Below are 27,887 nucleotides of genomic sequence, written 5' to 3'. Positions count from 1 at the left end.
TCGCCAGCTTCCTCCCTGGGGTGTCTTGTGATTCAGAGCACATTCTGCTCCACTCTTTTAAAAAGGGCAGCATGTTGACACTCAAGACTCAAGAACAGAATCAAACAAGGAAACAGCCGTTTGATCAGAGTCGGTGAGTAAGCAGCTCATCCCTGGTAGCCATGGCAGGACATGGGTCACATGGAACCTGGGCGTCAAAATCTGTTTGCTGAGGGTTGCCAGTATTCTGGGGAGTTTGTAGAAGCTGCAAGAGCTCTCGAAGTAGGGTTTTAAGCTTTCAGTAATGACCCTAGACTAAAGCCCACTTTCTCTGCAAACACACACTCCCCATGCAAATTCCCACTCCCTGGGTTCCAAGGTGGTGTGCATTTGTGCTCAGCTGTGAAAGGCAGAGCTGCAAAGCATGGCTTTTTCTCTAGGGTCTTCATCTAAAGTGAACACCACTGAGCCCAGGGCCTTGCTTGGAAGATTCTACAGGAAGCGCTTTGCACTAAGCCTCCATCTCCCATCAACCTAGTCTAGCCCCACAGTTAAAGCACTTAGTGAAGATTGCTACTGTCTGTCCGCTGGCACAGCCATTGGAAAGGCTGCTCTGTTCTCCTCGGGCATTGCTTTCTTACTCGTGGTACCCTGTCTTCCTCGGAAGGGCACAGTTCTGAGGAGGGGCTTTCTTTTCATTGATCTCTCTGTGAACTAATCCACGTAGCATGGATTCCAGTGTTCTAGTCCCAGCTATCTATCTCATGCATCTGCATCCATCTTCGGATGCACATATGCATTCTTGATATTTCCTGGAGCACTCTTGAAAGCCAGGATCTGTCATAGCCCTGTTATTCTTCCCAGACCGAGGAGTCACTGAGTTCTTTGGAGCACAGCCACCATGTCTGTAGCTGTGATAGCTAATATGCTCATTAGAATATTAACCCAGAATCTATACTCTCTTTAGCATAGAAGATAATCTTGGAGTGTGATTAATATATAATTACTCATGATAAATCTGACACAGCTATAAATAGACTAAGTGCTAAGAAACAAGGGATGCGATGCATGTTTGGCATTTCTTTTCCCAACATAATGAGTTCCCCGCCCCGACATGATCAGGACTTTCCCAAGGCCATATATGCAGTAACAGGCACAGACCTTCAAGCACATGATTGAGTTTTCAAACTGATCTCAGCCAAGTCAAGCAGCCTAGCCACGCAGGATCATGGTGGGTAGTCAAGAATGCTCAATGAGCCTGTCCTTTGGCCCTTCCTGGACACTGGAAACAGAGCTGGGTGCCCCAGTTCTCAGGAGATGAGACTTGCCGTCATCACTGTCACCAGCGTCACTCCTTCCGCTCCTCCTCCCCCTGAATTGCAGGTGTCCAGCCTCCATGCTGCCTCTCCCGCTGGTCACTCTCTTTCTTGTCTCCTCCGGCTTCTCAGCTGGAGGAGGTAGCCCTCTCAGTGAAAGCCTGTGGCTGCTGAAGACTGAGTTTGCCCTTCACCTCTACCGGAGTGCAGCAGCAGAGAGGAACGGGACAAACTTCGTCATCTCACCCGCCAGCGTGTCCCTCTCCCTGGAGATCCTGCAGTTTGGAGCCCGGGGAAACACTGGCTGGCAGCTGGCAAGTGCCCTGGGATATACTGTGCAAGGTAAGTGGCTCTTCTCTCATGCTTCGCCTGGTCCCTGCTCCTCCTCCCCACCCAGGTGCTCCCGGGAGTGGCGAGCTCAGCTGCAGGTGTGTACACTACACAGAGGTGTGGCCATGCGTGAAGCATGCACTCAGACCTCACAGCCATGCTTGACTGCGGAGACTCCCTTCTAGAATCATGGCAGTATTTCAGTTCTGCATCTCTCCCCCTTTCATAGTGCTGGGCAGGGTGGGAAACACCTTATAAACATTCGCTCATTGCCTCAGCACCCCTTTTGAGGCTGGTGATTTCATTGTCACCCCTGTTTGGGGAAGTAGATGGGCACAGGGTAGAAGTAACTTGCTGGGGGTCACACAGTCAATCAGGGGCAGGGCTGGACTTAAATTCAAACTGTTTCGAGCCAAGGCTATGCTCTGCACCAACCTGTTCTCACGATTCTGTGATTTCTGGCCAGTGCTCAATCTGCCAGCTTATATCTATATATTGTGTATCTCAGAACAGCTCTGCTGACAGCAGTGAGAGTCCATAGAACACAGGTCAGCCCACATCGACATACATTCCTGGTGCAGCTCAATCCTTGACCAACTATAGCTGTGGCAAACACGACCTTCCCTTCTGAAGCTCAGAAGAGGACGCCAGTGAAAAGCTTACTGTGGTGATGGAGATGGATGTCTCAATTCCAGGCCATTCTGTTATGTAGCAAGAGCCCCTTTTCAAAACAATGAACAAGTCACTAGAAATGACAAAGGTGGTCTTTGTATGAATTACGATTTTTCAGAAGGCACAAGAAATAATGCCAACCCAGCCTGGCCATGGCATCCTTTGCTGTGGACCCTTGAGCTGCCAAGTCAAGGTTAGTACTCAACATGCCAGGTACCAAGTGTCACCTGAACTGCCTGCCCTCCTCTGTGTGTACTCTGGCCACTGCTTAAACACTCCTGCTGGACAACAGATAGATTTGTTCTCTCTAGGGACAACTAAAATCAAAGGCAGTCTTTAGAACTTAGTTGTGCTCCACAGTTATATACCATAGCAGTGTACACATCCTCGGGCTCCCATTAGAGTCCACGTAATATTACTCACCAAGTGTCACGGTGCTCTTACCATGAGGGCCACGCCTGGGGAGGGACTTGGCTTATGTACATGAGGAGAACTTTGAAGGCATCAGCTCTGTCCCAGGGGAGCAACACGTGTAGATGGGGGTGGATGCCGTGTGCTTTTGTCATTCCACCAGCAGGTCAGAGGATCCCTTGAAGGCATTATGTGTGACATGGCCAGGAGAAGAAATGTGACTATGAAAGAAAAGGCAGGCACTTCAGCCTTCAGAAGAATCTCACACACACAAGTCAGAATGGTTGGGTTGGGACATGCAAGAGGGTCAATTCTGAGAGCAGATCCCATCATGGTACCTGGTTAACAGCTACCTGCCAATCCCAGTCTTTCTTTTAAAAGGTAATACAGGGCTGGAAAGATGTCCATAGCATAGCAGTTAAAAACACATGCTTCTCTTGCAGAGGACTCGAATTCGGTTCCCAGCACTCATGTCAGAGCTGTAACTCCAGCTGTAGAAGATCCAATACTGGTTTCTGGCTTTTGAGAGCATTGCATTCATGTTCACAAACACACCTAGACACAGAATTTAGCTCTTAATATATTTTTAATTCAAATATAATTACATTACTTTCCCTCTTCCCTTTCCTCCTTCAGCTCCTTCCCTGTCCCATGCATAGCTTCCACCCCCTTGCTCCTTCTTGAAAGCATGGCCTCTCTTTATTTGCTATCAACACACACACACACACACACACACACACACACACGAATACCTAAATATATAAACACAACCTGTTCCGTCCATTTACTGTTACTTGTGTATGTATGATCAGGGTTTGACCACTTGGTATTGGATAACCAATAAGGGGGAGGCTCTTCCACGAGGAAGGCTATTTCTTCCTTTCTCCGCATTCCTCAGTTGTCTGCAGCTCTTTTTCTAGGGCTGAGGCTCCATGAGATTTCTCTGCTGTATTAGCATGTCTATTGGGGTTGTACTTGTTCTAGTCTTTTTAGGCAGCCATACCATTGAGATTTCTTGGGTAAAAGTCCCTGTCATTTGTAGGAGACACAATCTCACAGTAGATTTCTTGGTCCTCTCATCCTTACAGCCCTTCAGCGCCCCTCTCCCTCACTGTGTTTCCTGAGGTGAAGGAGTTGTGCTGCAGGTGTTATCAGTTGGGTCTGGGCACTTCAGAGTCATTCATGCACTGCATTTTGACCAGTTGTGGTGTTCTGTAAATGGTCTCCAATCTGTTGCAAGGAGAAGTTTCTTTGATGAAGGTTGAGAGCTACTCTTATCTGTGGGTATAAAGAATAAATCCTTGGAATGCACTTAGGAATCATGCTGGTTTAGTAAAGTAGTGGTTGTAGGTTCTGCTCTAAGATCTGTGTAGTTGATTAGGTTTCCTGTTGAGTGAAGCCTTTTCCCCGCCAGCCGCTTGGTCTCTGCCGTGTTGTAGTCCCCAAATAACACACAAGACACTGTATTAATTATGAAACTGTTGGCCTTGCTTGTTTCTTACTGGCTAGCTCTGACTTAGGTATTTAACCCATCTAAGTATTTCTCTTACTGGACGGACATCTTACTTCTATGGCAGGCTACATGATGACTCCTGTGTTTCTCCTACCCAGAGTCCTCCTGGACTCCTAGTCCCACCTATCTTGCTTCCCTATTGGCCAACAGTGCTTTATTGACATATACATAGGACTTCCCCATCAGTTTCCCATACCAACAATGACTTCCCTCTTGTTGAATGGGTCTTAAGTTGGATTAGACAGCTCTTGGTTACTGACAAGGTATGCATGCCGCTACTACACCTCTGGGGTTTTTGTGCCATGCTGGTCATTGCTGTGGTTCTGCTGGGTAGCACTACTGGCTGCTTTCCTCCCTTGGGAGCTGGTAAAGCAACTTCTAGTACTGAGAAAACGAGTCCTCAGGGAGAAGGCTTTCAAGCCAGATCCAGCTTGGATTCTCTAGGCCTTGTTCCATGGGAATGCATAATTTCCCAATGCTCCATCTTCTAAGCATTTTCATTATTCTTCTAGGAAAATTAATCAGAACATTTTAGCACAGCGGCTTCAGAAAGGAAGGTGGTCTAGTCCCAGGCAAAGAATTCTGTTTTGTAGTGCATACGTACTGAGTTTTCTTTTACAACTATGTCATTTGGTTCTCACAGACTACCTAACAGGACAGGTAAATGGCTTAGCCAAACCCAGCTGGTCCAGTGACAGCTGGCAGAGGCAGGATTCAAGCTCCAGATTGTTGATTTCAAATCCTGTGCTCTGTCCACAGCTCCTGAGCCCCACTCAGGCCAGGAAGCAGTAGCTTACTTTGTCTCTTCCTCATCAAAGGCAGCTTCATCACCCTCCCATCCAATCAACCTGCTGGGGAGCACTTGCACTCACCCCTCTAGAGTTCATGAAAATGCAAATATCAGTATTTGGAAGACGTTTCTCATAGTTTGAGATTTTTATGGACATGAATCGTCCAGAGTCTAGAACTCTGCAGAGTCCAGAGCCCAGATCCACCAGCTTTAGAGTCACCTATCAGATGAACTTAGGGGTGATTTTCAGTCCTTGAGCATTTATTTTCTTCTTCCTTTTCTCCCTCAGAACTTGTAAAAGCCACTTAATTATAGGTCCTCTCCCAACATCTTTTTACTTTGGAGGCAGGAGGCTGAGTAGAAGCCAGCAGATATAAAGATCTACTTGGAGAGCTTGGAGAGCCTTATCTCTGCTCTCAGACCATTCACATCTGCCCCTCTAGAAGGCCTTAGAATGTAGTAAACATAGTTCCCATTCCCCCAAAGTCTGTGTGCTCCACAACTCCTGTTCATCTGTTGAACAGAGCTCTCCCAAGCAGGAGCCCAGACACTCCTCTCCCTGAGGGCAACAGCACTACCTCCAACATGGTGACCCTAAGCAAATGAGATTTCCAGAGACCTACAAGGATGACACAACTGACAATCTAACCAAGGAGAGGCTACCTTAAATGCCCTTCTTCATAATGTGATTGACGACTTCCTTGAATGCCATCCTAGAGCCTTCATCCAGTGGCTGAAGGAAGCAGAGGCAGACACCAACAGCTAAACACTGAACTGAACTCCTGGAAACCAGTTGCAGAGAGGGAGGAGTGATGAGAAAAGGGGTTAAGACTTGGCAGGTGAATCCACAGCAACTGCTGACATGAACAAGGTGGAGCTCATGGACCCCAGACTGATAGCTGAGAGGCCAGCATGGAACTGATTCAGACCCCCTGAATGTGGGTATCAGTGAGGAGGCCTTGGCATTCTTTGGGGCCTCTGGCAATAGATCAGCATTTATCCCTGGAATCCAGATGGACTTTGGGAGCCCATTCCACGTGGAGGGATGCTGTCTCAGCCTGGACACATAGGAGAGGGCCTAGGCCCTGCCCTGGATGATATGACAGACTTTGGAGATCCCCATGAAAGGCCTCACCCTCCCTAGAGAGTGGAGTGGGGATTGGTTGGGGGCTTGGGGGAAGGTTGAAAAGGGGCAGGGGAGGAGGAAAGGGAGAGGGAGCTGGGATTGACATGTGAAGCAAGGTTGTTTCTAATTTAAATTAAGATAGACAGATGGATGGATGGATGGATGGATGGATGGATGGATGGATGGATGGATGGATGGATAAAAGAGCTAGTGGGGCAAGCCTAAGCTAATGGCCAAGCTTTCATAATTAGTAAGAAGTCTCTGTGTCATTATTTGTAAGCTGGTGGCTGACAAAAAAGCTTGCTACACTCTCCTCCGGAACTCAGCAATGTTCCTGAATCAGGAATTCAGGAAAGCACACTTTGCCACTTCCAAGACATCAGCAGACTCCCTTCCCACTAGATTTGTTTGTGATCTAGCTTGTCTTCTGCCCGACTTTTAAGCTATGGGTTAGGTGGATTTTGCCATATCCAGTGAGGGACTTTTGGGAGGTACTCTGAAGGTGTGTGCCTTCTGAGACAATCTGTTGACAGAAGTTTCTGTCCTGTCCCATCCTGCAACTGTTTAGTCCCAAACAAACATACAGATTGGAGTGGGGATTGGGTGGGGGCTTGGGGGAAGGTTGAAAGGGGGTGTGGGAGGAGGAGAGGGAGAGGGAGCTGGGATTCACATGTGAAACAAGCTTGTTTCTAATTTAAATTAAAATGGATAGATAGATAGATAAAATATAATCCCATATTAATTATAAACTGTTCAGCCTATGGCTCGGGCTTCTTATTGGCTAGCTCTGTCTTACTTATTAACCCACATCTATTAATCGGTGTATCTCCACACGGTCTTGGCTTACCAGTGATGCCTGAGTCTCTTGCTTTCTCAGCAGCTACATGGCATCTTCCTCGAGACTCACTCTCTGCATTCCTCTTCCCAGAATTCTCCTAGTCTGGTAGCCCCACCTATACTCCCTGCTTGGCTACATCCTGCCGGTCCATTGACTGAAACAACTTTATTCATCAACCAATAAGAGAAACGTATATTCACAGAGAGCAGAAGGACCTCCCCCATCAACAGTCAGCAGGTGGGAGCTGTGCAAAAGCTTACAAACACTCCTTTCCCACAGACCCAAGAGTGAGAGGGTTCCTGCACAGTGTGTATACGGCACTGCACAACTCCAGTCGAGGCATCGGGATGGAGCTGGCCTGCACCCTTTTCATCCACGCCGGGGCATCCCTGTCTCCCTGCTTTGTGCAGCAGGTCTCCTGGTGGGCCAACAGCAGTCTGGAGCCAGCTGACTTTGGTGAGTCCAACCGCACCACCATGGATGTCTCCAAAGGCACACCCAGACAGAACACAGGTAAAGGAAAACCATCCTCCCTGGCATGGCTAAGGGCAGAGGGCTGCAAAGAAACAGTGCCGCCCATCATTTGTCAGAGCCATGGTGAGGTTCAGTGTGCCCTGGATTACAGCAGAAGTTGAGATGGCAGATTTATCTCTGAGTGGCATACGTTTTCTGTGAAACAACCACAAGTGATTTGTTCCTCTTCTGTTCCTCTTCTTCCCACCCTAGAATAAATACACACGCCCACGCACATACACGCCCATAGTCGAGTACACAGACACACAGAAAGATGTTCCTCAGAGCATACCACCTCTGGAAATACCCTGCAGGATTTGTCCCATGTCGTTCTCCCCAGGCCATTTCTCACCAAGTTCTGGTTTCACCTACAATTAATGCCAGGTGAGAGCAAAAGGCAGCAGGAGCCAGGAAAGTAGCTTCTGGGAAACTTAGGTTAAAGAAACACACACACAAGGACAAGTTATAATCAATATGTTTCACTTGGTTCTATTGGAGGTTTGCTATGCATAATCCAACCATCAATGGCAGCCGCCATGTGCTCTAATCGTTATGAAGTGGGTGGAAGTCGCTAACATCTGCTAGCCTTTAGTTTATCTACTTAGTGCTGTTTGAAATTTAATTCCACTTCACTCACCCGTTGATCCTAAAAGGCGGAGGCTATCTTCATTTTACAAATGGAGGAACTGAAGCACCAAGGCTTGAGTTTCTTGCTTGCCCATGGGTCACCAAGCCAGCATTCCGATCCAGCTAGTTTGGCTGCAGTGTTCTCAGTAAAGATACAAAAGACTCAGATAAGTGCAGAGTATTTAAGATCCATTGTTGCTTAAAAACAGAACAGAAAGCTGGAATACATGCGGATTGGGTGCTGCACTCCCTCAATATTTTCAAATGTTCAATGCTGTCTTTGGCAATTTACTGCACAAGGAGTGATCCCTGGGGACAGAGAAATGGTTCAATTATTAAGAGGGTGGGCCAGGTAGCTCATAACTACCTTTAACACCCCGCCCCATGGAGAATTTGATGCCCTCTTCTAGCATCTACGGTTACTTGCTCTCATGTGTACATACCTGCACAGAGACAAACACATAGACACATAGTTAAAATATTGTTTTAATTAAGGAGTGATTCCCTTTATCCTCCTTAAGCTGCCAGGAGATCCACTCAAAATCCAACGTAGGTATTCTCAACTCAAGGCCTGGCTTCCCTTTAAGAAAAAGGACTTGTGTAGCTATCCAAAGCGATGACTGTGGAGCCCATCTGCTCAGATTCAAAAGCAAGGATCTTTCGGTGGGTGACTGGGTGGATGGTAGGATGATAATAATGTCCCTGAGCCTCGCTCCTCTCATCTGGGAAATGAAGAATGACAGGAAAAAGTCAGGGAGATTTCTTAAAGTGTTTAGGCAGAACCTACTAGCATAGCCTGTATTTATTAAACAGTTGAAGGCTTGGAACAGAAGCTGGCCCAGTAGGAATGGTCTGCTTGCTCCTTCCTGTTCTTACATGCAATTTTAACCACAGCCTGACCCCAACTGCACTCTGATCATAGTTGCCTCAGCAAAGGTGTGGTGATGCAGCTCAGCAATTAGGGGGCCCCAGGGTGGGGGTGACAGAGTGCAGTCTTTTCCAGGCATAGAGCTCACCTGTGCAAGCATCTGCCTGGGGAGACAGACAGTGCCTATTAATCTCTGGGAAATGACTCAACAGACCCAGGGGCATGCTGGACACCAGTTAGAGACAGGGAGGGGAACCACAATGAATACATGCTATCAAGAAGGCTGCAATCAAACTCTAAGGTGCCTCACTGGCCCTGAGCAGGGGTGCAATCATCGGGGACCCACTCTGAGCCTATGTTCTCACTTTGCATTTCCATGACAATAAGTTAAAAGCCAGTTAGCAGCTAATGGCTGTGGGTAGGTCCCTTGGTAGCATTAAGAATTAAAGCTTTTGTGGTAAACTGAAAATAACATGAAGTAGGGGAGGGAGTGGGAAGTAGGGAAGGAGAGGAAGGGAGGGAAGGAGGGAGGGAGGGAGACAGGGACAGAGAGAGAGAGAGACCCTTCTATCTATAGGTGAGGGCCCAGGTAGCCCCCTGTGGGAGCAGGCTGGTGCCCAGTCTGCTCAGCTCTCCATCATGAGCACCATGACCTTCCAAAGTACCTGGCAGAGGAGATTCTCTTCCATGGCCTCGCAGCCCCTGCCTTTCACCCGCGCCCAAGGCCTCGTCCTTCAAGTTCCTGCAATGCACCAAGTGACAGAGGTCAGCTACGGTGAGTCCTCCTCCATTCCCACATTCAGAAAGTTGGAAGAAACCCAGCAACTCAGAGAGGGGAGGGGGCCTCTGTTTCACAGGACTGGATGGACACATGTTTTCAGAGGATCCATTCTCTGGGCTGTGGGTGGACTGAAGGAAAGTCCAGAGTAGCAGGAGACTTACAGAGGGCCTTGAGTGCTGTACCCATCTGGATGCTGAGGACCCAGATGTGAAAGAGAATCCAATTTCATGCTTGGCATTGGCCTGTGCACTGTGTATGAACATGTTCATGTGAAATCAAAAATGCCTGGACCAAACACCTCTCCTAGAAGACACTTTCATGCCATAACCCCCAGCCAGGACCAAATGAAGGCTAAGAGGCCTCCACACTACAGAACCTCCTGGCCCTGAAATGCCATTGCTCTGTGTGGCACTCCTGCTTACGGTTACTTGTCCCAGTCAGTGGGGGAGGTTCCCAGTGCCAGCAGATGCCTGATGGCCTGCTGTGTGCCGTAGATGCCAGCGGGCTCTATGCTAAGGATGCGCCAGCGTGTGCAGTGGGTTCACCTGACACTCATCACCCTTCTCCCCACACCCCTCCCCTCCTCCAGCTCAGCATGTTCTGCTGTCTGCCACCTGTCCCACCACATCCTTCTGCAGCCACACTCTGCCTGGCGCCCTGGACCAGTCTTCAGCCAGCAATTTCCTTTGCCCACAAACGCCCAGCTGCCCCTCCTGAGACCTATCTGTTTAGGTCACAGTTTAAAATGATCAGCCCTCAAGTCAAATCCAGCCAGGATGTGTGTTTTGTTGGGTGTGTGGGATGTTTCAGAGTTGGGAAGTTTTCGTAGGAACTATAGACTTAAAGCCTTTCTTAAAGACAAGACCAAACACAAAGAGCCTGGGCCCCAATAAACCCAGGCTGGACTCAAGACACTGCCCCAGCAGGCCCAGTTGCTGAGCTCCCTGAGTAAGACCCGTGGGAGAGCTTAGGGGGCTTTAGGATCAGTAAAAGGGCCATGTCACCCCACAGCTCCCAGTCCCAGGCTGCTTTCTGAGGCTGAGATTGGCACTCTGATTTACGGTTGCTGTCTTTTTTCTTTCTTTCTTTCTTTCTTTTAACTGTTGTGGGGTAAGGCTGCCTACCCCAGGTTGTGGCGTTGTTTGGTTTCCCTGACTCCTAGGACGGAGCTAATTCCTGACCCACTGAACCCCTAGGCCAGTTCCAGGACGCTGCAGGCCATAAGGTAGATGTTCTGGAGCTGTTGTACCTGGGAAGGGTGGCCAGTTTGTTCCTGGTGCTTCCCCAAAACAAGGACACCCCTCTGGACCTCATTGAACCACACCTCACAGCCAGAGCCATCCACCTCTGGGCCACCAGGCTGAAGAGAACCAGGATGGATGTGTTCCTCCCCAGGTGAGTGGTTACATCTTCCTTACAGGGGAATTACTATGGTGGCCAGTGGGGCTGAGCACTTAAGAGCCCAGTGGTCAGACTCCAATGCCCATCCTCCCACTGGACCAGTTTGTCAAATGAACTTAGGCCAAGGAGAAGTTCCCTGGGGTTTGAATCTATTCTGAAATCATTGCAAAGGAGAACATGGTACATCCTGTTGAATTAACTTCCTGGGTCTTCCAGAGATAAACTGCTCTCACTGGGCTCTCTCCTTGCTCCCGAGGTGTGTCACTGTGGAACGAAGAAGTTTAAGGAGGCACACTTGTGGGTAAAGTAGGGAAAAGGGAGCAGCCAAAGAAACACACTGGAATCAGAGCCAGCGAAAGAAATACACCCTGGCCCTAAAATTAGAGCCAAAAGGCTAAAAAGGACCGGTGAAAGAAACACACTTTGGCCCTAAAACCAGAGCCAAATCTGACCCTAACCCTGTGCAGAAAACTAGTCAATCCCTGAGCAGAAGATTAAAATCTGACCAATCCCCACCCTGGAAGCCCTATGTAAACCCTGTGTCTGTTCAGCTTGTGACTGCCCTACCAGGCTGTCCTCTGCCACTCTGGCAGAGGGCAGCCACTCTCCTGAATTCTTCCCTCCCAATAAGCCCTTTCGATGAGCTTTGGGTGAAGACCTTCTTTTGCGGTGGAGCAGAGATGACCCTGGGCAGAGCAGAGCAAGGCTGTAACTCTTTGGCCAGGGAAACCTTCCCCTGGCAGAGCAGAGTTGTTACACTCGGCTCTCCACTTTGCCTGGAGCAGAGATGAACTGCAGCAACTTCTCTCGGGAAACCTTTTCCGGAGCAAAACTGCTACACTGGGCAGCTGGAAGGCCCTCTCTAGCTACAGCAGAGCCTGTACACTGGGGAAGCCTTTCCCTGAGGCAGGGCTGTAAGCTGCTATGCTTACCGCAGCCTGTGGTAGTCCTTGGCTCCTGAGCTCCAGGATACCTTTCCACCTGAGCTGTGTAACAGTATTCTGTGACTCCCATCCGATTCACCCAAAATGCCTACAGGTACAGCTGTCATTGACCAAAGAGAAAAGATGGCTTATGTAACTGAGAAAGCATATGTGTAATTCTGGTCAGAAACCAAATTAAGATACAAAAATTCAAGATTTTTCCAGGCATGGTGGTACAACTGTAAATTCAGACCATCAAGATGATGGTAGTCAGTGAGTTCAAAGCCATCCTGGGCTACAGAGTGATATCAATTAGCCTGGGCAATTTAATGGGAGCCTGTGTCTATTAGCTAGTAAATTCAAGGCTTGACATCTTTATGCGGAAGATACATTAGTTCTAAGTGGAGAGGTTCCTTCCTTGAAGAAAATCCAGTTGATACAAATACACATGGCAAAAAAGAAAAAGAAAAATCTAATGATAGTACTAGCTCTTATTTTCCAAAGCAAAGATGTTAGCAAAAGTCATTGTTTTACAAAAGGGTTCTGCCTAGAGTTTCCGAATGATGAGCTTGTCTGGCAATTTGAGGAGGTTCAACAGAACTTTGTAGGTCAGTATTAAATGCATAGTGTTGCTGTCCGGAAGCTCACTTGCAGCGTGTGAATTCTTCACACTCCTATCTACTTTGGGCCTTGGTCACACTCCAAGAACAAGGCTCCCAGTGGGTAAAAGCAAAGGTCTTGGCAATGCTCCCTTGGGCAGTTAAAAATAAGTCCATCTCCTGGAGCAAAAATATACAAGGAGAGCTCCAAGGGGGCAGAGCCCAGGTCTAAAATGAGATCAGACAAAACAAAGAGCCAAAGGTGAACTCAGAGCCAAGACAAAACCCCTCTCTCAAAGCTAAATGCTCAGCCTCTGCCAGAGCCCCGATCTTGTGACATTTGGGAATAATAAGTGCAGGAGGGAAGGCTGATCTTGCAGTCAGCATGGAGAGAAAGTGCAGCCCAGAGAGGAACCTGCTCTCACATGAAAATGAGTAGGTTGGCCTGGAATGGTTAATGTAAGAAGAATCCCCTGGGAGCACTCAGCAGTGACCCTGAAAACACAGGACAGAGGAGGAGGAAGTCTGAAGGACTCACAATGACTCAAACAACCTTGTTCTGATAAACATATGCAATCACCCCTGGGTATCAAGCGTCCAAGCCAAGACTAATGGAAGACTTTTAGTAAAACAAAACCAACCTCTCTCTCTCTCTCTCTCTCTCTCTCTCTCTCTCTCTCTCTCTCTCTCTCTCTCTCTCTCTCTCTCTCTCTCTCATTTGTGTGTGTGTGTGTGTGTGTGTGTGTGCGCGCGCACACAGCAGACCAAAGAAACAAAACCAACCAAACAGAAAGCCTAGTTATAAACTCTTTAGGGCAGTGGTTCTACACCTGTGAGTCACTATCCCTTTGGGGATCAAGTAACCCTTTCACGGGGGTCCCATATCAGATGTCTTGCATAGCAGACATTTATATTATGATTCATAACTAGAAAATTACGGTTATGAAGCAGCAACAAAAATAATTTTATGTTTGCGGGGCTCACCACAACATGAGGAACTGTATTAAAGGGTTGCAGGACGGGAAGGTTGAGAACCACTGCTTTAGGGAATGAACCAAAAAGTCAAAACTGCTATAGGCTGGAGTTTAGACACGAACCTTGGACCATAATAGACACAGTCAGCCTTTTATTGTTTGCTTGCTTGCTTGATTTTTAGACAGATTCTCACTATGTAACCCTGGCTAGCCTGGAACTTGCTATGTAGACAGGGTGGTCTCAAACTCACAGAGATCCACCTGCCTCTGCTTCTAGTGCCCAGGTTTAAAGACATGTGCCACTACATTCCACTCACAGCCAGCTTTTGAGTAAGAATTTACCTCTGGCTCCCTCAAATTATTTATTCACCATTTAGTTCAACATGCTCAGTGGTCTCACTATGTAACCCTGTTGGCTTGGGCTGTTCTATATTCCTAAACATGTTACTTTTTAGTTTCAGGCATTGTTTTTCCAAACCATTACAAAGCACAAACTACTGTCCTCAAGGTGGAATAGTTTTGGTCTGTCATTCAGTAAAATCTTTATGATGTCTAGAGCTTGTCTAAAAAAACAACAAGAACCTGGCTGTGTCTACCATGGTCCAAGGTATATGTCTAAATCCAGATCTTATCGTGTTTTTTTTTCAGTTTATCATATAATACATTAGACTCTCTGTCTCTCTGTCTCTATCTCTGTCTGTCTCTCTCTATCTCTGTCTGTCTCTCTCTATCTCTGTCTGTCCTTCCGTCTCTTTCTCTGTCTCTCTCTGTGTCTGTCTCTCTGTGTCTGTCTGTCTGTCTGTCTGTCTGTCTGTCTCTCTCTCTCTCTCTCTCTCTCTCGTAAACTCAATGTTATGTGGACCCATCCGTTGAAGCCCGCATATTTGAGAGTCAACAGCACTTGGTGTAAAGAAGAGGCCAAACCTTCATGTGTTCTAATGTGGCGATTGACCCAATATCCTATACGTTTGTTGAAAGGATCATTCTTTCAATCATCCTGAGTGAGGTAACCCAGTCACAAAAAGACAAACATGGTATGTACTCACTCATATATGGATTTTAGACATGGATCAGGAGAGTGCCAGTCTGCACCTCCACTGACAGAGAGTCTGGGAAACAGGAAAGAACCTAAAAGATATGCATGGTACCCAAGAGAAGAGAAATGAGGCAAGATCCTCTGAACAGATGGGGAACACGGCGAGGGATGGGGGAGAGGGGGACTTGGGAAATAGAGAGGGGGAGAAGTGGAAGAGAGAGTAGGTCATGGAGGAACAGGAAGGTTGACTGGGGGGAGTAGGATAGGGGGAAGAGGGAATCATAGGTTAGAAGACAGATCAGGCACCATTGTGACCTCTAGTGATCTAAAGGGATGACACCAATTGGCAAGCTAAGCAATAGTGTAGAGACCACCTTGAATGACCATTCCTGATAGTGAACTTGATGTCTATAACCATCCTGGAGCCTTCATCCAGTGACTGATGGAAGCAGAGGCAAACACCCACAGTTAAATACTGAACAGAACCCAAGGAACCCAGCAACAGAGAGAGAGGAGTGATGAGCAAATTGGCAAAGAATGGGCTGGCAAAACCAGCAGAGACAGCTGATCTGAACGGGGGAGAGCTCTTGGACCCCAGACCGACAGCTGGGAGGCCAGCATGGGACCAATCCAGACCCCCTGAATGTGAGAGTCAGTGAGGAGGCCTGGGCTTCCTATGGGGTCCTGGACAGTGGATCAGTGTTTATCCCTCGAATACTAACAGACATCGTGTGTCCATAACACAAAGAGGGTTGCTCTCTCTGCCTGGATTCTTAGGGAAGTGCCTGGACCCTACCCTGAATGAAATGATAGACTCTAGATATCCCCTATGCGGAAGGAATTGGCAATAGGGTGGGAGGATGGGGGGATGGTGGGGGGGTGCAGGAGGAGGGGAGGGAGAGGGAACTGGGATTGACATGTAAAACAAGCTATTTAAAATTAAAATAAAAAAAGAAAGGATCATTCTTTCCTTCATTATGTTGTCTTGACATCACTGTCTGATTGCCAAATAAATGGGTTTATTTCTGAATTTTGTTTGATTCTATGGGCATAGCTTCTTGTATTCTGTTGTGTCATTGTGACTCCTAGAATACCAGTCAGTCTAGAAATCAGGAGGTGACTCTAACTTGGTTCTCTTCTTCCTAAAGACTATTTTACTTATGAATTTTAAGATCAGCTTACTGGTTTCTGCCCAAAACAAGCAAGTTGGAATTAGACAGTTGGTTTTGTGCTTTTGGGTGTTCATGTCTTACACTTCTTTTACTAAATTTTTTCTTAGTATTTGACTTATTTTGGTGAATTTGAATTGAATTTCCTCTTCACGTTGTCGATATTAGAAATGCCATTGTTTATATCTTGATAGTGCGTCTCAAATGGGATTGTCTCAAATTAACTCTAATAGGGTTCTTCAATATTTTCTACATATAAGACCAAGTTATCTGTGAATTCATATAGTTTCTTCTTCCTTTTTAAAACTATTTTATGTTACAACCTTTTTTCATGGTACTGGGGATTGAACTCAGGGCCTCTTGCATGCTAGGCAAGTGCTGTAACCACTGAACTATATCCCTAGCCTTCATCTCCTTGCTGATAAGGATGCTTTTATCTGTCTCCTGTAACTGTTTTCCCATCCTACTGCACAAGGTCAAATAGAAGTGATGAGAGTGCTATCCTTGTCTTGTTCTTGATCTTAGAGGGGAACTTGAAGGAAAGATGCTAGGTGTTAGGATTTTGTAGACATTCTTCATCATCTAGAGTTATCGCATGTCCCAAGTTGGCTGAATATTTGATACTTGTTGGGGTGTTTTGTTTGAGCATTATATTTTGTTGTTTCAGTAGTGAGGTTCAAGCAAGTTAGGCACATGTTCTATCATTGAACCCCAAGTCCTGTTGATTTTTAATCATAAAAAGATGTTATATTTTGACATAAGCCTTTACTGCATTTGTTAAGATCATAATCCCTTACTTTATTAACATGTGTTATCTTATTTTCATGTCTTAAACACATCTTACACTCTTGCAATAAATTCTACTTGGTCATAGGCAGGATTTCTGTGGTGCTGGATTCATTTTGGACCCAATTTATTTCAAGTCAATCCTACTATGTTGTTGACAATTCATGGAATATGGCTTTACTTTCCTTAATACCTTGCTTTAATAACTAGTGTTTGTACGGAGGCAGGCAACTTCTTGGCTGTTTGCTCAAGTTACTTGGCTGTTTGCCATTTCTTGTAGTTCTGCTTTCATAATCATACAGGAATATCACTGGAATTTTTTGAAATCAGACCTGACTTTTGTTGCTTTTATTAAAACATATTATTCCGTTTTCTCACCAGCACATCTTTGGTTTCAAACAGACTTTAACTTTCTTACCATTACTATGAAGCCACAGTTAAAACACAATGCTAAGTGCCTAGGCCATGCTGGGCATTGTACTGAACACTTTACAAGAATTTTCACCTAGTTGTCACAACCCTATTTAGATTTTACTACTGCCATGCTTATTTCATATAGAAATAAATTAGGATTCTTATAGAGGCAACTTGTCACTGAGTCTGTAAAGCAATTAGTTCCTGGTGAGAGGAACCAAACTAGAAAGCCAGGTCCATAGTACTAATCATTATATTTAGTGTTTATGGGTTTCAAAAATGGTGTTTTCTATGCTTAAGGCAATTTCAGAAGTGGGCCAAAAAGTTTGAAATATGTCAACATATTTTTTTGTTTTTCTAAAGTTATATATGGTTTACATAAAAGGCGGTTTGAATTATATTTCAATTTTTTATTTTCAAAGACAAATAGCAATAGCAATCTATTTGAAGTCTTCTTCAACCGCAAGTAAATGCTTTGTCCTGGGGAAATGTTGGTGTGCTGATCTTTCTGCTCTCAGTGATTACAGGGCAATTCAAGGCTGAGCTTGTTCTCTGCTGCACATCAAAGGCACACACTGCACACAGCAAACATGAAAATGTTACACAGTAGAAAAGATACACAAGGTACTATAGCTACTTTTTTGCATCTATTATATCTGAGATTCTACCCAAATGTCAAGAGTGAAGTTCAAGAGAATGTGACTGGGCTCCAAGCGCCCGTAGCCAGATTTGAACTGAGGTGCATTGCATACTCATTAGTTCATTCTTGGGCACATTTCTTAAATACTTTATGCCTTGAATTTTTCACCTACTGCATAAGGAATAATGGCCATTATAGGAAGATGAAATAATTTCTATGATGTTCTCATCATAGTGTCTAGCACAGTGTCAACACTCACGAAATATTATTATTAAAATGAGCTGAGGCAGCTGCTCGTCTCAGGTCATTTATGGTGTCATAAAGAGTATTAATTGGAAGCAAACTGTTGTGTATACGCTAAGAGTACAACTTTGCAAATTGGGCTTTAAGAACCAGGAGTCACGAGGCTAGGGGTGGAGGTCAAATAATAGAATATTTGTTGAGTGTGCAGGAGGTCCTGGATCCTATCTCTAGTACCATTTTGATACAGAAAATCTGAGTAGGAGGGTAACAGCTAAGGAATGGAGAGTTATTTAAAGGCAGTCAAGGGAAACAGGGCTATCACAAATGAGCAGTATAGACAAAGCAGGGGGGAAGCCCAGAGGAGTCAGCGTGGTTCAAGGGATGGATGACTCAAGGAAAGGAACAAGGAAAAACACGGTGGAGTGGGAGTCCAGTGTGCACTGACCTCCAGTTAGAACCTCATGCTTGATTCGGTATGTATGAAAGAACAGTGAATTCTAAATAGCAACTGATAGTTTGCTTTTGTTTTGCAGGTTTCAGATTCAAAATCAGTTTGACTTAAAAAGCATTTTAGGATCATGGGGTATCACTGATCTGTTTGACCCACTCAAAGCTAACTTGAAAGGAATTTCAGGTAATAATTTTTCAATTCTTCTCATCTTTTGGGGGCATTGTGTTGGGGACAGTTTTGTTATACTCTGATTAAAGGAGTTTCCATCAACTTTTGACAGTAAAACACTTGCATAAAAGAATCAAGTGGGTGACTTTACGTAAGGACGTGCGGCCTCTGCTGACAGTCAAGTTTTGGTTAGATTTGGTGTGTGATGACATTAGAAACCACCTTAACAGTGGAACAGGTGTCCATAGGTAACAAGCCCTCATCCCTCTTCCACGACCAGACTCTCATGAAGACTAGAGGCAGCACCAGAACCTTCATTATGCCCTCTGCTGTCACATCAACACTATGCCGTTTCTACCCTTTAGTCCTTCCTGGCTGCCTTTAACTCTGCCTGCCTTTTGCAATGAGCTACGCACAAACCTTTCCTTTATCCATTCCTCAAATTCCCTGTACTTTCATGACCTTGCCTTAAGATGCTCTTCTTCTTAGCATCCATTCTCAACTTTTTTCCCCACAGTGGACATGCTACTGATGATCAATAGGGGTCATGTTTGCCTGTGGTCTGAGCTTACATTGCACACCGAAAGGAAAATGAATGTTAACATCTACATTGAAAATTTCTTGAAGGAACCACTGTCTCAAATTTTGCCAACTCAAAAGGCCCTAGATTGTAACTACTCTACAGATTATCTGTGGATAGAACACTACAGTAGACATTCCCATTGGTCTTGACATTGCCTTTACTCGATGAACTTGTAAGTTATCATTTTAAACAACAGATCATTGGAATACCCGGCATAAAACTTTGCTCAGAATCTTCCTTCTTAATCACAGAAAATAATGGGATTTTGATCTTCAAGTCCTGGCTTGTGCTTTAGACGTGACCAGACAGAACAACTTCAAGTCACTTAGTAAGTAAAGCATGGCAGGATGTTTCTAATTAGAGTACTAAAACTTTGCCATGTTGGGGCTAGGAATTCATAGTAGATTGCTTGCTGAATATGAACAAAGTCCTGGATAACATCTCCAACACTACAACACACATACATAGACACAGACACAGACACACACACCCCTCAAAAACCCATCTGCCACCTCTTTTCTAAATGTAGAGAGACAACAGTTAAGTTTTCTAGTGTCCACAATACTTGATATACAATTAGACAAAAGGCAATACTGCTGGCTTAGCTGAAATTTTCAACCAGAAATCTTCCTTATTAATAGGCATGCTTTGACACTGCAGAAAAGGAAAAACATAACAGCAAAATGATCAAAGGCAAGGAGAAGGGACAGCCACATTATACACATTCTATCTTCAATTATAGACAATTGTCATGTTGTCTTCTCAAGGCTTTAGAACTCAGCTACGGTGTCCCAGTAGCTAACGGAGATTCTATCACTCTTTTAGTCATCCAAATTAAAAACTTTAGGGTGTTGGGGTTGGTACCCAGTACCAGAAAGGGTGGGGGAGCAACTTTGAGGTTATTCTTGGCCCTCTCTTACACACTATTGCACTAATCCGTTTTACTGTTGCTCCTTCATAATTCCCAGCCTTTCTTCCTCAGCATCTGAGAAAGACATGTCAATCTTGTGTCCTTAAAGAGCAGTGGTCCTTACCTGTATCTTGCAGTCCCACTATAAACAAAAATACCCATGGCCTACGAGTGATCCACATTTTTGAGACAGGGTCTCTCACTGGGATTAGGCTCCACTGGGCAGCAAGCTACAGGACTCCACTGCCTTTCTCCCATACAGTGCTGGAATTGGATGCATGCACCATGTCCCTTGGCTTTTTAACGTGGGTTCAAGGAATCAAATTTGGGTTCTTATGTTTGCACAGCAAGAACTTAACCAACTGAGCCATCATCCCAGCCCGTCGCTGAGTCTTACAAGTACCATTGAGATGGCTCACATCTAATGCAATCCATTTACTTACATTTGTTCAAGCCAACATAATTATAGGCTCACAGATCTGGCTTATTTAATAATCCAGCATGTGTTAAATACGGAGATTGTATTCATGCTATTTACTGATGAGACTTAACAATCTTCTTCCACTGTTTTGTTCCAATAACAGTCAACAAACGATTACCCAACATCTGCTTTTATTAATTAAGCAGCTTACACTTATTTAAAATAATCTGCCAGGCAGTGGTGTCACATCCCTTTAATCTCAGCACTCAGGAGGCAGAGGCAGGTGGGTCTCTGTGAACTCGAGGCCATCCTAGTCTACAGAGTGAGTTCCAGGACAGTCAGAGCTATTACACAGAGAAATCCTGTCTCAAAAAACAAATAATATTAAAATAAGGCTGTTTTCATGCTATGGTAGTGATGTTGAGTCACTGGGACAGACATGGAATTGGTGAGTTAAAATTTTTAATATCTACCCATATATATATATATATATATATATATATATATATATATATATCTTGCCTACTAAGATAATTGCTTTCTGATACTCTTCTTTAAACATAATCCAAGATGACTCATGCCAGTACCCAAGTGGGCTTCTGCCTATTGTAGAGACAAGACCATTGAAACAAATGGGAAGCTACCACCCACCTCACCAAATGTATTACCTAATGTCTTGGTTTTTAAAATTAAAATTTTTGTGTGCATGCTGGGGTGGAGGGAATACATGAACCACGAATGTGCAGGTTAGAGGACAACTCTGTGACATCAGTTCTCTCCTTCCAAGGATTGAACCAAGGTCATCAGATTTGAGGCAAGCACCTTTACCTGCTGAACCATCTTATCAGCCCTATCTGCAGTTTTCACAAGAGAAGAAATGATCAGAAAACAGAGCCATCCTCTCTTCAACTAACAAAGGGTCACCACATTTTGGATTACTGGGGAACCCCAACAAAGCTTTTCTTTCCATTCGATCTCCAAACCAGAATCACTCACAATTCTCCTTTCTCAGCTAAAAATTACTTCTCTGTTCCTCCATGGCATCATTTTAAGAACTCGGTATTTCAAAGCTCACCTGAGCCCAGATATAGCTGTCCCTCCCCACTGACACCTTTATCTCTACAGATTACAAAGTCATTGAATTGTTCCAGTCTCCTCCTCACTGGAGAAAGCACCTGCTCTGGGTAATCCCCTTCCTTAAGGACCATCAGCAGCCTTTAATATATGGTCACACCTCCGGCTGAGATCTTCCTTGTGTACAAACTCAAGACTCTTAACAAACTCTCTTAGTCTTTGCTTTCATAAGCAGGAAGTCCACTTCCAATTTCTGCCAGTAAGAAGTTCAAGCTGTGTGCAATGACTTTGAATTAACTTGGGCCATAGGAAGTACAGAAAACACTGCACAGAAAACAAGCTAATTGAGCCACCCAAGAATCTTCCCAACACTTCCTATATCCTGGGCTAGCTGCAATGGTACATTACACATCTACCCTTCATTTCTTAGCTAAGTCAAAACATGAAAGACAAAAGGAAGCAAATGATGTACCATCTCTGTCCTGATGAGGAACTGGGGTCAAAATGCAGACAATGATTTACAAATGTGTGACCAACAGTATACAGAAGAATGATTGCATCTACCAACCAAAGGGGTGGGAACTAAATCCGGTGCTTCATCCTTCCTGATAAACACACCATCATTTCTTTGACACGTGTGTGGACTAAACATTATTCTAAAAGTTGAGCAAAGTAATAAAGTGAATGTCATAATTTCTACTTGCTAGAGCTAACAGTCTAAGAGGAAAGAGTAATCCTTAATAGGCAGTGCCACAAAGAGGAATGGGAAGCAGAGAAGAAAAAGCCCTCATATTTGCTGTGTAGCATGTGATATAGGCATTGATATGTTCATAGTTGGCTATGAAATGCTTTCCAGAAAGTTCAGCTAGTGAACTGGGATAAAGGGTGGCTTCAGGGTTGAAAGCTATGTATTACAGTTCTGCTGGAGCCACACTGTAAACATTAGCAAGTCAGCAGCTCCAAGAAAGTTTCCTGTGCACAACAATGTGGGCTCCATCAACCTGCATCTCCCACATTAAAGGAGACTTTTCTATATAACAACACCTATAAAGGATTCTAACAGCAAATTTCGGGAAAACAAGTTGTGACCTTTAATGGCACTAAGTAAATGCCAACAACTCAGATAAGCGAAGGCTAAGAAAACCTCTCAGCTTTTCCTGGCCATTTCACTAGTGGCATAACATTTCAATAGTCGCATGACAAAAGTGAGCAAGCTACCGTCAAAATACTAGATAAAGGAAGAACATGGTCTAGTCTACAGAAAACGTCAACTCTCCCCAAAGAACTTCAAAGATGTGCTGTTGATGGCATATGGTATTAGTAGACTCAGCTATGGTTATGTAAACGTCAACAATTATCAGGTCATTTTACAATCTGGTAGAGGGAGAAAAAGCTACTTAAGCAATTCACTTGCCTTTTCAAAGACACTAAAAACAACCCAACCTAGCTTACCGAAGATGTTTGTGCATTTGCTATATGTTAGCTGACAAGGAGTTTCAGAGGGACGCTGTTCTCATTTAATCATATCAAAATGCTCAGACAGCATAATAATAAGGAAGTCAGAGACAGTAAAACCTCAACTGGCAAAGATGCTTTTTAAATTTTGGCACTGTTGAAAAGCTAGAAGGGGCTAATAATCATTAAGAGAATCTTGTTTCTTCTCTCAATCAAGGTCAAGCAGAAAAAGGCCACCATTAAACTAATCTGATTCTCCACTGGTACCATGTGAATATCTACTGACTTCTTCCTTCCTGTGGCACTTGCCCATCTTCTACTGCCAGTAAACAGTTGTTCCTTACAGTGAAAATACCCATCTTCTGATATCCCATAGTCTTCTTGCAATGATGAGACAAAAGAATCTGTATCCTAGACTCATTTTTAATTTCACATGACCTTTCACATATTCTTATGTGCATGGCTAGTTCAGACCAATCAAACAAGCAAAGCTTCCCAAAGTGAATATGCAGGTCTCTCTGATGGTGTGCTACAGAGGGCAGTTGCTTGGAGGGAGTTGGGTAGAAATGGGCCTTGGGTTGAAACCTGGATATTCTCAGTTCTCATGGGGTGTGTGATATCACACTAGAACTTCCTCTGAAACAGAAGGGCTGAATAGCTTAAAGTCTTAGCTCTACACGCCCACCTTCACCTTTTATTGCAACACGTGTCATTTCTTCTTTGGAGAGTTGATAAATTACAGAAATCTGTCAAGCCTTCTAAGTTCTCTCATCACTATTTTCTAAGCTTCTATTTGAAACTGTTAGCACATATATCTAGCTAGAACCTCACATTTCTCGGCAGGTTCCAATCCTTAAGGTGAACTAACTAGCCAAGCAGCAAAGCCAGTGCCCAAGGATGGAGTTGTGGAGCACTGGGCATTTCTAACACTGGGTTATCCTCATAATATAATCCCATGACTTTAATCTTCAGTGTCTTCTTGAAAGCTACAGCCCAAGAAGACAGTCAAGAGGAAATTATCTCAAAAGCCTGTTGAAGTTGTTCCTGGGCAATAGTATCTATTTTATAACACACTCGAGAGCCCAATAACATACCTAAGTTTTAGGAATATAGACTAAAAGAAAGACACTATTGACTAATAATTGAATTTAGTGAATAAACCCTTGAGAGTTGGAGAAAAATAATTAAGCTTGGCAGTTTTCTACAGTCACTCTGTGTATTCTTGCAGCACTGAGTACTTGAAGTTTTACTTATGAGTCTTTAAACACATACACGATGTGTACAGAAAATATAAATCACTTTATGTTTCTATCATTTGCAAATTAGGTCAAGATGGCTTTTATGTTTCTGAAGCAACCCACAAGGCCAAGATGGAGCTTTCAGAGGAGGGCACCAAGTCATCTGCAGCCACAGGTACATCCACAAGTCCAAGCACTAAGCACCCTGGAGCGGCTCACCTAGTCTCACCTTGTTGAGTCTGCCCAGCTGACTCCAGTAGTAAACCACACCACTTAAGCCCCAAGCCCAGGCCCAGGTGTGATGTAGTATTTTATAAAAAATGACAGAAGGCAAAATCCTTTTGAAAAGTGAGGACCAATTTTAACAAAGTATCATTGCCCCATCAGTATTTCACCTTAGAGAGAAGCTATTTCATGGGATATCTTAAAAATGAGACACAGGATTGATTAGTATCTTTCCTCTTTAATTTCACCATTTGCACTCTTATAGTACTACACAGTAAAATGTCACTAAGATGCTTTAACTCCTTAAAGGTATTATCAAGGTTAGTCCCTATGTATCTACATCTGTATGTGTTTTGCAGTGATAGGAAATGTGACAGGGTCTATTCTCTCCTCAGCTGTGCTGCTGTTAAGGAGGTCCCGGACTCCTGCTTTTAAAGCAGATCGGCCCTTCATCTTTCTTCTGCGAGAACATAGCACAGGTACTGACTCTTTTAAAAATTGGATTCAGACATTTATCTTCATCTCTCTAGCAATCTAATTTTACTTACCCATTATAATCTCAAATAAACATTTCTTCTAGTGCTTTCTATGGTGTTTTCATAGTACAAAGGAACCTCTTTTCCTTCGTGGCTTTTACTTTTTCATTCTATTTATTTGTAGCTAATGCTGACTTTTTTTTTTTTAAGTTGAGTAGATTTCTGTTTTAGATACTTAAAAAGTCATGAAATCACAAGTCAATCAAACCTTGCCTTTCCTTGTTGCTGTCTTATCATTTTAGAAAAGATCATTTCTTCAGGTCAAGATATACCACAGAAGTCATCAGTGACACTGGCATTTTAGCGATGCAGATTTCTATGCTGGTTGCTGGCCTTTTCTCAAAAACCAAATATTTATCATAGTACTTTTCCATACCACTACAGAACAGTCTCAATGCAAAGATGGCAAGCACAGGTTAGCCTAGGTAGCACAACAGAAGAGATATCCCTAAAATTTGAAAATAGTCTTTGAATTATTTTTTTCCCTTAATTGTTCTCCCCCAACTATTGGCCTCAGAAGGAAGAGATTCTCAGTTAAGAGTTGTTGGCAATTTTCAGTAGTGTTTAAAACATCAGTATGAAACAAGATTAATAAAATCAAGCCAAGGTGGATCTACTTTAACTAAACATCAGGTATTACTTTTATTCGTGGAAAGAAAAAAATATCATTATTAAAATTAGCATAGTTTAACACAGATTGTTAAAAGGAAATACTGTCAACATCATTTTATCTGAGAATCATTTGTATACTGCCATAACTTGTACTAGAAATCAAAGGAACATTTCATGATGAAAAGTATAAATAGATAATCACTCCCTGGAAATAATCTACTTGGGGGTCATTTGGGAAGAGGGCTCATAACAGAAAATATCCACTTAATATTTCACCATGATCACCCCAACCCCAGTGACTGTGACTAAACAAAAATGGCACTGATCACACAGAGTAGGCGAGAGAGGGAAAAAGGAAGGGAAGGAGAAGGAGAGGAAAAGGGGGGTAGCAACAAAAGACAAGTTTTAAACCCTCACACCAAGAAAGAGGACTAATCTTGAACTTCTAGAAAGGTCACTGCAAAAACTCATATCCAATAAAGGGAACAATTAGAAGACAAGTGACAGATTCTTGAAATTCAACTGTATAAAAACCTTGTAAAGTTATTGAACTATAAAAAGACGAATCACAATTTCCATTGTATCAATTTTAACTGCTTTAGGAATCAAAGTAAGAATTCAGATATAATCAAAAACTAGTACCCTAATTCACCACAAATCTTAGCCCCCGTGGCTTTTCCTTGCCTTTCCAGAAAGTGGTTGTTCACAGTACCCAAGATAAAGTGGCTACTTTCCTGATGATATTACTGAAGGGATTATAAACTTTCAGCTGGGGCTGGAAAATGGCTCCCAGCACCTACATGGAAACTCCAAACAATATGTAACTCCAGTTCTGGGGGATCTGACACCTTCTTTTCTGGCTGCCACAGGCACCAGGCATGCACATGGTACTCTTACATACATGTAGGCAAAACACTGAACGAATAAAAACAAAGCAAACAAAAAAGTCTCAGCCTTTACTTTTAAAACAAATGGAACACTAGAACGCTAAGAAAAAATACCTTGAAACTCCAGTAGTCAGCCTTTGAGAGTCCCACCTGTCTAGTACAGCATCATTCCAGGACCTCAAAGACTTAAAAAACTACTGCCCCCAGATGTACCCCACCCCTACCTTTGCTGACAAGGATTCTGTAGAAATGTCACTAGTTTAACTAGTAACTTGACCACCATTTATTAAAGTCAAAAGCCTGAGATGGATCTTAAGCTTTCTTTTGATAGGCTGCAAACTTTGGGACTAAGTTTTAGGATTAAGATATAAAGAGTATTATTATACCAGGCAGATAAGGGGAGAGAAGCAGTGAGCAGAGACAAAAGAATCTATTATTTTATCACTCCCTTGCCGGTTCATTAGGTAAAATGTAGTAAAGACAAACGATTTGAGCATTTTCTACCAGCAGCCTGTGACATGAAGACCCTTCCAAGTACAGCTCCTCAAGTGCTCAGACTTTAAGTATAACTTCTATATTTAAGTATCTGTAAATGACTCCAGTGTTTCCACTCATTTCACTCTTAACATATGAAAATTCACAACCACAAAGTCAATCTTGATTTTGTATAGCTCCTACTGAATTTAGCAGCATGACTAAAGGCGATTATTTCAGAAATTCCATCCCTAAATTATATCTTCAATTACTTCCAGGTATTTTGAAGAGGTAAGAAATGTTTAATGAACTGTTTATATGAAAATACTACAAGTCACATTAAATGCTTCTTTTTCTTTACAGGGTTTGTCTTCAGTATTGGGAGAGTTTCAAATCCCCTTGACTAAAATAGCAAATCTCAAGAATGTTCTATGTATGCTTTCCTTCATAAATATTTACAATTTTAAGGGTATGTGATTTCCAAATATTATTAATCTAAAAATAATTCAATTAAAAAAATAAATTTGGAAGCTTTTCCCACCTCAATTATTCCACATCTAAAACTCCTAATCTTTACTACTAGATCCCTCCAAATCACTACAAGGCACAGCAGTGGTCTATGAATGTGTGCATGAGTTAGGACACAGGGCGGCATCCTTTGTAAGGGTGTGCAGCCCTGTGAGAATGGAGAACCCAAGTGCCAGATATCCTCATCATGTGCAAATCAGGGGAAAACAAAATGAGCAGCCATCTTCTAAACAGCAGTCTCAGTATCAGAACCAAGAGATCCCCTCTGAATCATCATGTCACGGACTCATGTAAGCATGGCGGGAGGCCAAATACTACACTACACATTTCAGAATGTGACATACCCAAAACCTACCATGCCCTAACTAATGGCTTG

General features: G+C 43.8%; 2 protein-coding genes across 4 annotated transcripts in view; one reads left to right on the top strand and one right to left on the bottom strand.

The window, feature by feature from the left end:
- Positions 1-27,456, top strand: Serpine3 (serpin family E member 3). Of its 3 annotated transcripts, XM_040740552.1 has the most exons (9): positions 1-133; positions 1,363-1,637; positions 7,255-7,488; positions 9,561-9,758; positions 10,961-11,159; positions 18,483-18,583; positions 24,338-24,424; positions 24,870-24,953; positions 27,347-27,456. In XM_040740552.1, exons 1-9 carry the CDS (start codon positions 72-74, stop codon positions 27,388-27,390), a joined length of 1,284 nt encoding a protein of 427 aa, XP_040596486.1. In that variant the 5' UTR covers positions 1-71; the 3' UTR covers positions 27,391-27,456. The 3 variants fall into 3 exon arrangements, with proteins under 3 accessions (XP_040596486.1, XP_040596487.1, XP_040596485.1); XM_040740553.1 differs by lacking the exon at positions 27,347-27,456 and having other exon boundaries at positions 7,255-7,431; positions 24,870-25,295; XM_040740551.1 differs by lacking the exon at positions 27,347-27,456 and having other exon boundaries at positions 24,870-25,295.
- The window catches only part of Ints6 (integrator complex subunit 6), an 80,523-nt gene continuing 70,097 nt past the window's right edge, over positions 17,462-27,887 (bottom strand). Inside the window, exon 19 of the mRNA XM_040740547.1 lies at positions 17,462-17,641. The gene's annotated coding sequence lies outside the window, so the exon portion shown is untranslated. The remainder of the gene's footprint in view (positions 17,642-27,887) is intronic.

This window comes from Mesocricetus auratus, unplaced genomic scaffold (genome assembly GCF_017639785.1).
Source record: "Mesocricetus auratus isolate SY011 unplaced genomic scaffold, BCM_Maur_2.0 Super-Scaffold_100707, whole genome shotgun sequence".
Classification (NCBI taxonomy): Eukaryota; Metazoa; Chordata; class Mammalia; order Rodentia; family Cricetidae; genus Mesocricetus; species Mesocricetus auratus.
The sequence above is the reverse complement of the archived record's forward strand: the minus strand, read 5'-3'. Positions and strand labels throughout refer to the sequence as shown.